Below are 9,831 nucleotides of genomic sequence, written 5' to 3' on the forward strand. Positions count from 1 at the left end.
ATGGGTCATACTGTGCCCCTGCCTCCTTTATCCTCAGCTTTAGAAGCTGCATCCTGTGGAGCAGCTAAGGTATTATTTCCAATTTCACTGTTATTTGCAAGGGAATATTGAAAATCCCAAACAACCCAGCCCCTTTATGTGTACAGTTCAGATGTGCTTTGCTTGTGCACTTGAAAACCTTATAAAGTGCTGGGAAAGGAAGGTGGGCAAAATGAGGATGGGAAGCTTGCCTAGGTGGTTCTGGAGGAAAGAAAAACAGCGAGCAGCTCTGCCAGTGGAAAAGGCCAAACACGAGAGAGGAGCAGGGTGCGGGGAAGAGAGGGTGTTCAGAGGCTATTAGAGGAGTCAGGACATTCTTCGCGCAGACCTCCCTATAAACACTCCTCCTCTCCTTCCTGGTTCACTCCTCCCAAGTTTTGATTGGGGTTTTGTTGTTTGTTGTTGTGTTGTTTTCCTTTCTTTCTCTAATCCTCTCTTCCGATCTTTGCCTGGCTGCATCTTCAGCTTAAATGGCAACAGCGAGAGGGAAAACTGGCTAGTTGCGCTAACGGACTTTGGGCTCGTTCTCAGAGCTCGCCTCCCCCCATCATCCCCACCGCCTTCCCCGCACAGCCACGCTGCTGTACCCCTCTTTGGCAAGACGATGGCGCTGTGCTCTTTCCAGATCCTTACTCCAGCTCTCTCGAGTACTTTTTTTTTTTCTTTTTTTTTTTACGCTTCGCTGCTACTACGGGCCTCTCTCACGATTTGCTGCGGCCATCGGGGGTGCCTGACTGTAAACAAAACACTTTAGATCATGGCAAGGTCGCTGCAGACACAGCCTTTTTCTCCTTTGCAGCCGCAGTGATTTAAGGTGGATTGCCGAGACAAGCAATGCAGACGAGGAGGGGAGGAAGCTGAAAGGGCCGTGGGGTCCGAGTCAGACCCCTGAGCTTAGGCTCGGTCCCTGCAGCCACGGATGCTCCAGGGATGCGGATGCTCCAGGGATGGAGATGCTCTCCCACCCCAGCCTTAATTCTTCGTTTTAATATACTTGTACAGCATCTAGGGGGTTAGTCTCAGGCCCTTGTGCTAGGGGAGGTATAAACAGAATAACAACATCAAGAAAGAAGGTTCTTGTCCTACAGTAATTTGCTCCTAGTGAGCAGAGACTGGGAACTCCTCATCTCAGGAGTCACTTGTGGGACATTGAGTAGGTTACCAGCAGGGAGGCTCCATCAGTAGGGTGAGCCCTGGTCATCTTCAGGGAGCCCCAGGACTTATTTTGTACATGGCTTTCTTAGTGTACGATGGCTCTCTTGTGTAGATCAACAAAACAAGCCAAATGTCCCACACCTGACAGAGAAAGTGAAGAGATTTTTGAAATGGCACTTCCTTGCTAGTGGCTGTGGAAGTTAGAGACAGGAAAGCCTGGAGAAATGAAAATGAAATCCTGCAAATGAAAGCAGATGAATAGTCCCCACTTTGCCATCTAATGCAGTTTTATTATGGACTTTCAACTTCAAAAAAATTTCTCAGCTCCTGCAGACATGAGAGTGTCAGCTTTAATTTTCTGTAAGTGAATTGTTAGAGCTTGCAGTTGCTGAGAAGAGTTGGAAAACAACTTCTGAGTGCTGAAAAACCCAGCAAACAAATAAAAATAACATGTAAAATATTTTAGCCTTGTGGTTTTTAAACCAATCTCATTTGTTTTCTTCTTTTTTGTCTGTGAACATTATTTTTCGAACTCAGATCTGGCAATACAGCAATTACTTGGGCAAGTGGTGTGAGCAGAGACCAGAGGCTGCTACCTCAGGGCTGACGAAGGCAAGCAAACTGTTGTGGCCTGGGCTTGAACACTGTGTAATAGTTTTGTTCCCTCTCAGTAAGTGCAGAGTTTAGCATAGCAGTTCGCAAGAACAACTGCAGTGAAGGTTTCAGTGGTCCATCAAAACTATATATATATATACTCATACTGAACCAGAATGAGTCTGCATGTGTAAGTACATAACAGGGGAAAAGATCCATGTCTTCAAGGCAAAAACAGTTGACTCTTCTCTCAGCTAGCTAAACCTAGCTGTGTTGACTCTTGCCTTGTTGAGATAGGTTGTCACTGGTGTGCACCTCCCCAGATGCAAAATTTGGAAAGGGCTGCTCTGCTTGCAGAGGAGACCTGGCCAGATGGATTGGTGTGAAGAGCCTCCAGCTCTCCAAAGATCCAGGCCCTGGATCTGGGCCCCTGGAAAAGTCAAAGCTTTCAGCACCTGAGAGCACTTACTGTGTCCTGCAATGCATTGAGGTGGCTGTCCTGTCTAGCAAGGGCTGGAGACAAGGTTGAATGGGGGGGACATCATGTTGCTCTGATCTCCACAGTACCTGCTGCGGCTATCCAAGGAAGTAGCTTAGAAAATCCCTGGCTGTGACTCTTGGCTCATCTAATCTTCCAAGCACACAAACAGGACAAAACAGAAATGCTTTTTTTTCTTTCCCCAGCTTGCTGAGATCTGAAATCCCTGTAGAGGCTTTTTTAGAGCTGTTTCTTCACCTAGTCCGTTCTCTAATTAGAAGGCAGTAAGAGGTGATCGTGCCCTCCCTCCATCACCGCCTCTTCTCCCCCCTCGAAGCCACTAGCCGGGCTCTGCAGCCGGTACGGTCGGGGTGCCGTGGGGTCGGAGTGCTGTTTTTCCCCGCATGTCCCCGGGGGGGCAGCCCCCCCACTAGCCCCGAGCCTGCCCCCAAGTCCGGACTTCGAGGGGCTGCGTCACTAAGGCTCAGCCCGGGAAAAATCAGAGTGGTCAGAGCCTCCTGTCACAGGAATGAATCAAAATGTATCCAGCCGCCACCATTACTCAGACCGCCCGGGAAAGGAACGGGACGAGGTGGGTTTTTTAGGGGGGTGGCGAGCACTAATCTCTCCTAGCCTGGGCTTTGCGGAGGGAGGCAGCGAGCGAGGAACACGGTGCTTTCCCGCCCCTCTCGCCTCCATCGCCCCCGGTTCTCGTCCCCTGCCTCCCCCGCAGCGCAGCACGGCTCGGCTCGGCTTCGCTCAGATCGTAGGAGCAGCAGCCCAGCCCAGCGTAGTCCAGTCCGCGCCACCTTTAGAGCCGGCGGCGGCGGCGAGGTAGGGCCGGGCCGACGGGGCGGTGCCCGCCGCCGTAACCAATAGCTCGGCCGGGCTGTTTTAAATAGACTCGTCCTGTCAATCATTTTCTTCTTCGTCAGCCTCCCTTCAATCGCCATATTGGGCAACCGAGAAAAGGGCTCGTCTCCGCTTGTTTTTTTCCGTCTCGCTTTTACTACGCGGCGGCGGGGACACCATCACCAACGGGGGCATCACCATCACTGGCGGGGCAGCGCGGAGCCGGGGCCGCGGAGGGGCAGCGCCGCTCCCCGCCGCGCACCGCTCCTCCACCCGCCCGGGTCTCCCCGGCGGCGGCGGCGGCTCTCGGGGCTCATCCCCGGGCCGGCGCTTATGCAAGGGCGGCTCCTCGCCCATTCTCCGCGGGCCGAGGGTGAGCGGGGCCGAGGCGGGGCCGGAGAACGGGGCAGCGCGGAGAGGTGGCGCGGAGCGAAGCCGCCGAAAGCCGAGAAATAAAAGGCGGAGAGGAGGAGGAGGCGGCGGCGACTGGCGGGGGGAGAGCAGCGAGCAAAACAACCGCCGCCAGAAGAAAGAGGGTGGGGGGAGATGTCAAACGTCCGTATTTCTAATGGGAGCCCTACCCTGGAGCGCATGGAAGCCAGGCAGTCGGAGTACCCGAAGCCTTCAGCTTGCAGGAACCTCTTCGGGCCGGTGAATCACGAAGAGTTAAACAGGGACTTGAAGAAGCACCGCCAGGAGATGGAGGAGGCATGCCAGAGGAAGTGGAATTTCGATTTCCAGAATCACAAGCCGTTGGAAGGCAGGTACGAGTGGCAAGCCGTGGAGAAGGGGAGCTCGCCTGACTTCTACTTCAGACCCCCCAGGCTACTGAAAGCTGTCTGCAAGTCCGCCAGCCGCCAGAGCTTGGATGTAAACGGGAATTGCCAAAACGTGGTTTTTGTCGGCTCTCAGGGAATCTCAGAGGACACTCACTGTGTAGATCAAAAGACTGATGTTTCTGAAAATCAGACGGACTTTGCAGAGCAGTGCACTGGGCAGAGGAAAAGACCTGCCACCGATGGTAACGTACCCTTGCGAAAAGTGGCAGCGCATTTCTCTGCCTGCCCGGCTGGTATCCGCGCCGGGGCTCTCGGCTCCTTTGCCCGTGCCACGCGTGGCCTGACCGCGGTGGGCTGTGTCCCGCTGAGCACCGGCTTGGTGTATCTCTTCCCCTTACTCCCCACCTCCTTTCGCCTAAAAAAACCCCATGTGTTGTTTGCAGCCGCAGGGGGGGTCCCGCGTTAAATAGGAGCCGGTAGATTATTTGCAAAGAGAAGCCCTTAGACGCGGATCATCCACCCCGTCCTCTTGTCGCCCCTCTGCGGGGACCCGGCCTCCTACCCAGGGGGGAGGAGGTTCCTAACGCTCACGCGAAGCAAAATACGGACAGGGATTTTAAACGAAAACAGGAAACTTGCATCTCTTATCTAGAGAGAAGCCCATCTCCCTTCCCCTGCTCGCTTTCACGTAGCCGATAGCTGACATGGATGGAGGTCCAGGAATATTCCTTCCCGGCCCCATCTCCTCCCCTCGGATGCCAAACAAGCGAAGGAAAATATTTTAATATCACTTCCCTCTCCCCCACCCTTGTTTTTAATTTTCCCCTCCTAGATTCCTCTCCTCAAAATAAAAGAGCCAACACAACAGAAGAAGAGGTTTCAGAAGACTCCCCCAGTGCCAGTTCAGTGGAGCAAACACCCAAGAAATCAAGCCCAAGAAGACATCAAACGTAAACCGTTTAGGTAGGTTCCCTTTAGGGTCTGGCATTAGGATGCAAATAAGGGAGAGAAAGGATTGACCCGAGTGCTTCTGTAAGGGTAGATGCGCTTCTGCGGGGTCTTTTTGTCCGAAGAAGGGTGGCTTTCCCCAAGCGTTCGGAGGTGGGGGTGTGGTGGAGGGTGGGGGTGGGACGCCCAGGGTTTGAAAAACAAACAAAAAAAAACAAGGGCGAAGAGCAGCGCCGGGTTCCGCGGTCTCTCCTGGGTAGAGGCTGCGGTGTTGAGCCCCGGCCGCGGTGCGACCGACCCTGCCTTCCCTCCCCCCTTGGGGACCCGAGGCAGGGAGGGCCTCTTCCCAAGGACCGTGCGGGTGGAGGGACGGAGTTTCTAACGCGGCTGATGTATGATGTTAGATGACGGGATTTCGGGGGGCTTCCCGTGTGTCTAGTCTCCCCCCACCCTGGTTGATTTTTTTTCACCTACAATGTCAGCGCTGCCGTCGCATGCCGCGGCGACCTCCCACCCCGGCAGAAACAAGTTTGGTCTATGGGGAATCCAGGGATTTTCTTTAAAATTCGAGCTAAGCAAGGTGGTGGTTTTTTTTGGTGTGTGTGGGGTTTTTTTGTGTGTGTGGTGTTGTGCTTTTTTTTTTTCCCACCAGTTGTTTTGGTTTGTTTGTAGACGCTGGCAAAGGGAGTAGCGGGTTGATGGGAGTTGGGTTGTACGCTTTTTTTTTTTTTTTTTTTTTGGTTCTTGTTGTTGTTTTGTTTTAAGGTGAGGGCAGGGCGGAGGGAGTTGGTAAATTGCGCCGGCGGTTTTCAGAGCCGAGGTTAGGAGGGAGGTTTTTACAAACACGATTTGCGATTGTGCAGAAAGAGATTAAGCTGTAAAGCAGAAGTTGCAACAAATTAGTCCCGCTGGGGTGAGCCTTGGAGGAGCACGTCAGCATGCGTGGCTATGCAAATGCCGCTACTACCGCCCGCTTGTTTGGGAAGGGGGTGGACGGGGGACACAGAGCGGGCCCAGCCCCGGGCTGGAGAGGAGGGAAGAGATCCCGCAGCCCTCATTTTCCCCGTTGTGGCCCAAAACGGGCCGAGGGCCGGCGGGCAAGGGTGCCAGCAGTGCGGCCCCGGGCCTGCGGGCAGCGCAGGGCCCCGCCCGGGCTGGGCCTGCCCGCCTCGGGGATGCGGTGTCGGCTTGAACCGGTTGAGGCGCGGATCGCGTTTCTTTCCGACGTTTTCTAATCGCCTTCTCCCTCCCCGGCTTCTCTTCCCCTCCAGCCCTCCCCGTTGCAGAGCGGAGGATGCGCGCGTCCTCGTTCATCGGGTGCGGCGTGGGGCGATGAAGCGAGGAAGATGTAGTGGAAACGAAAATACATATCGCCGATCTCCGTGGGATGGAGATCCTGTACAAGCACTGAAAAAAAAAAAAAAAAAGACAAAAAAACAACAGCAACAAAACAAAAACAACAACAAAAAAAAGAGCAAACAATAACACTAAAATTTTAGGCACTCTTAAAAGACCTGCCTCTAAAAGCATTGGATGTAGCATTGTGCAATTAGGTGTTTCCTTATTTGCTTCATTGTACTACCTGTGTATATAGTTTTTACCTTATGTAGCACATAAACCTTGTTGGGAGGGGGGAGGGAGTGGAAGAGGGTGACCGATTGGAACTTGCTTTCACAATCTAGCAAGCAAAGAAATGTATGAAGAGAAGCAATGTAGGTTTTTTATTCCTTAAAGATGTATTGTCCCTTTAAGTGGGTCTGCTGTGTTTTTGTCCCTTCCCTCCCACCACCCCATTTTTGTTTTTTAATGTACCATCGTGGTAAGCCTGTTCAGAGCAGATTATTACAGGCTGCTTGTGAAATTTCTTCCTAGTGAACTAAGCTGAAGAGGTGGGAGCTGTGATGATCCCGTTATGTAGTAGCAAAGGTTCACACCCCTCGACCTCAAATCCATATGGCAGATTTGAATGCCTGTAAAAGTCATATAAAATCATGCTGTTGCTCCATTGATTGATTTTTAAAATTTTTTAATTTTTTTTAATAATCTGGAGAGCTTTTGGTCTAAATCTTAAATATTGTTTTCTGATCTGACCCACTTCCCAAAGTGTGCGTGTGTGTGAGGGAAAAGGGATACTACATCTTTAAACAGTGTTTCTACATTGCCTGTGTACCTGTATGTAAAAATAAAAAAAAAAATGTTTGAAGTGTACCTGTGTACATAACTCTGTAAAGACACTGAGAAATTATACTAACTTATTTATGTTAAAAGATTTTTTTTTTTAATCTAGAAGACAATATTTTTCCCCATAAAGCCAAAGTGGCATGTTTTTGTGCATTTGTAAATGCTCTATTTGGTAGACTTCTTAGTGGTTTTATTTTTTTTTTTTTTTTTCCTTTTTCTGACAATTAATATGGCTGTGCTTAAAGGATTGCAGACTGAGCCAATTTAATATTTTTTTTTTGTAATATGCGGGAAAAAAAATCCAGATTGATACTGTTTCACATCAAGCAATCAATAAACTGCCATATGTAAGAAATATGTTCATTACTGTGTGTTTCCACCTCCCTCAGCCTAGCACAGGATGAAATAAGGCTCCTTCAAGAAATACAGCACGTTTCCTTTGGGTATGTCTTCCTGTGTCTCCAGCGCAGGTGAAATTAAGGAATGCAACTCTCGCTCTCTTCACCCGAAGTGTCATGCCATCATTTCTCCTCTGTGATAACAGGGAATGATGTGCACTGTTAATGCAAGAGTGGAATTGCCTCTGTCACCTTTTTTTTTTTTCCCTGAGAAAAATACGTATCTCGAGGTATTTCTCGTACTTCTGTTGTTTGGCTCATAAGGCTTAAAACCCGAGCCCAAATTAGTACCTTCCTGGGCCGGACCGCTGCGTGTTCTACAACAGGGAGCCACCAAACCGTCCGGGTTTGCTGCGCCCCCTTTCCCCCGAGGGACCTCTCGGGGACGGTGCCGTTAACTTTAGTCTTCATCCGACAGCTTTACGTGGAACCCTGGTGGATCTTCTCCCACGACGGCGTTTATTACTAACAAAGATGGCGCCTCGCACACCCCTGCACCAGCAGATGCTGGTGCAGGCACGGGCGCGGCAGCGACCTTCCTACCCCTGCCCCTGCCCGCCACCGGCCCAGCTACTCCGCCCGGCTCCGCCACCGGGCTCCCGGGAGGGACCGCAGCACCGCCGCGTTACCCCCGGCCTCGTGGAACAACGCGGTGGAAGCAGCCGGGTGGGGATGTGCGGGGCGCCGGTCACGGCCAGAGGAAGGGGACGGCACCGGGAAGGGGGGTGGTGGTGTTTCCAAGTGGTGCGGGGAGCCGGGGCGGGGGTACACACACACACACACACTGCTCATCCCCGCTGCCTCTCCATCGCCGCGCCCGGCCGGCAAGGTGCGGGCGTCCTCCCTGCCCCCAGCCGCTCCCCGCTGCCCTCCGTCCCCCACCCAGCCGGGGGGATGGGGAAGAGAGACGTTTGCATCCCGAGGGCTTGCGAGAAATAAATAAATTGATGAAATAAATGAATAAAACAGAGGCGAAGCGGGGCACAATCCTGTGCAGGTCGCACCCAGCGCTCGCCCGGGTCCTTCCCCCCGCCCCGGTGCAACGCGATCCTGTTGTTTATCCCGGCCGCGCCTGGGTTGGCCCTCGCTCTGAAACCTTCCCGAAAACATGGGTTTGTGCTGGCCTTGCGCAGGGGAGGGATAGGGAAAGCGGAGAGAAACCCCCCCCGCCCTGCCTCCATCTCGGCCCCCCGATTCGGGCAGATGGCAGCCTGGGCTTGTCCCGGGGCCGATAGGGAACGGGCACAGCCAGTGTTTGCAATGGACTTTTCTTCCTCCGGCTGCAAAGGATCGCTGAGCACTCTGCTCTCCGCCTTCCCCCAGTACGCTCCGGCATCCCGCCCTCCCCCCCCGCTTTGACTCCAGGCCGCCCCATGGCGGGGGGGGTAGCTGGGGGCTGCGGGCGGTGTGTGCAATTCAGGCCGGTAAACGTGGAAAACCCTCGCGATTTTTTTTTTTTTTCCGAACAAAGTGATCATGATGGAAAACAAACAAACAGCGGCGCCTCCCCGAACCGGCCTATCCCCGCGGCCGGCGCAAGCGAAACCTCCCCTTGTGCAGCCGCCGCCGGGAGGGGGGTGAACGTGGGAAGGGAGTGGTGGGGGCGGTTGGAGCAAAGCCAGTGCCGGCGCTAGAGCCCCCAGACTGGGGCAGGGGATCCGAGCGGCGGGCAGGATGCAGCCTGCTGAGTCATTTGGGGTTTGGATTTGCCCTCTGAGCCCTATACCCTCCCCGCGAGAGGGGCTGAAAAATCGACCACGCTCGTTTTTGTAGCAGCCGATGGAGCTTTTCACCTCGCTCTGCAGCTGCGGGCCGCCCCAGCCGCTTTTACCTGGGGCCGCACCCGCCGCGATCGCACCACCCCGGGGGAGCGGCGCCGGCCGCCCGTCCTACCCCCGCCGGGTGATCCCCGGGGGGACGCGCGGAGCCCGCAGCGGAGCCAAAGGGGAAAACACGCCCCCGCCGTCCCTCCGCGGGGAGTGCATGCCCAAACCCGCCCCGCGCCCCCTACCCCGGGGCGGTGGGTGGATGTGTGCGCGCGTTATCCTCCCCCCGGGGTTTGTTGTTGAGGCAGGGTCTGGCGTCGGCGGAGCCCAGCGAGCCTCCGCGGGAGGAAGCGGCCCGCAGCGCCGCGACCGTGGCGGGGGGGGGGAATTTAAGGTGGCGCGGGGCAGGGCCGAGCCTCCAGCCTGCGCGGCGGGATGAACTTTTTAAATTTTACTCCCCCCTCTTCCTCCTCGTCTTCGCAGCGTTTCCTCCTCGGGCGGCTGGAGGCAACCTTGTCCCACTGCTTCCCTCCGCCTGGCGCCGCCCCCCGCGCCCGGCGAGGACGGGGAAGAATTGGGGGAGCAGGGAGAAGGGAGGTGGTAGCGGGAAGGGGGCGGGCGGGGCAGCCGCACTTTCTGCG

The 9,831-nt window shown here is 54.5% G+C and overlaps 1 protein-coding gene and 1 long non-coding RNA gene across 2 annotated transcripts; one reads left to right on the top strand and one right to left on the bottom strand.

Moving 5' to 3' along the window:
* Nucleotides 1-3,180: 3,180 nt before the first annotated feature.
* CDKN1B (cyclin dependent kinase inhibitor 1B) lies at nt 3,181-7,381 on the top strand. The gene is made up of 3 exons (XM_065851823.2): nt 3,181-4,139; nt 4,730-4,860; nt 6,117-7,381. Exons 1-2 carry the CDS (start codon nt 3,665-3,667, stop codon nt 4,849-4,851), a joined length of 597 nt encoding a protein of 198 aa, XP_065707895.1. The 5' UTR covers nt 3,181-3,664; the 3' UTR covers nt 4,852-4,860; nt 6,117-7,381.
* On the bottom strand, nt 7,272-8,839 carry LOC139829402 (uncharacterized). The gene is made up of 2 exons (XR_011741888.1): nt 7,716-8,839; nt 7,272-7,583 (listed from the first exon to the last, which is right to left on the bottom strand). It is a non-coding gene; the product is annotated as an uncharacterized lncRNA (long non-coding RNA).
* Between the last annotated feature and the right edge of the window lie 992 nt (nt 8,840-9,831).

Source organism: Patagioenas fasciata, chromosome 1 (assembly GCF_037038585.1).
Source record: "Patagioenas fasciata isolate bPatFas1 chromosome 1, bPatFas1.hap1, whole genome shotgun sequence".
In the NCBI taxonomy this organism is placed as follows: Eukaryota; Metazoa; Chordata; class Aves; order Columbiformes; family Columbidae; genus Patagioenas; species Patagioenas fasciata.

Excerpts from the sequence above, each read along its gene's own strand:
- CDKN1B (XM_065851823.2), top strand. The coding sequence starts at position 3,665 with ATGTCAAACGTCCGTATTTCTAATGGGAGCCCTACCCTGGAGCGCATG. Across the intron at positions 4,140-4,729 it reads GAAAAGACCTGCCACCGATG|ATTCCTCTCCTCAAAATAAA; the intron begins GTAACGTACCCT and ends TTCCCCTCCTAG.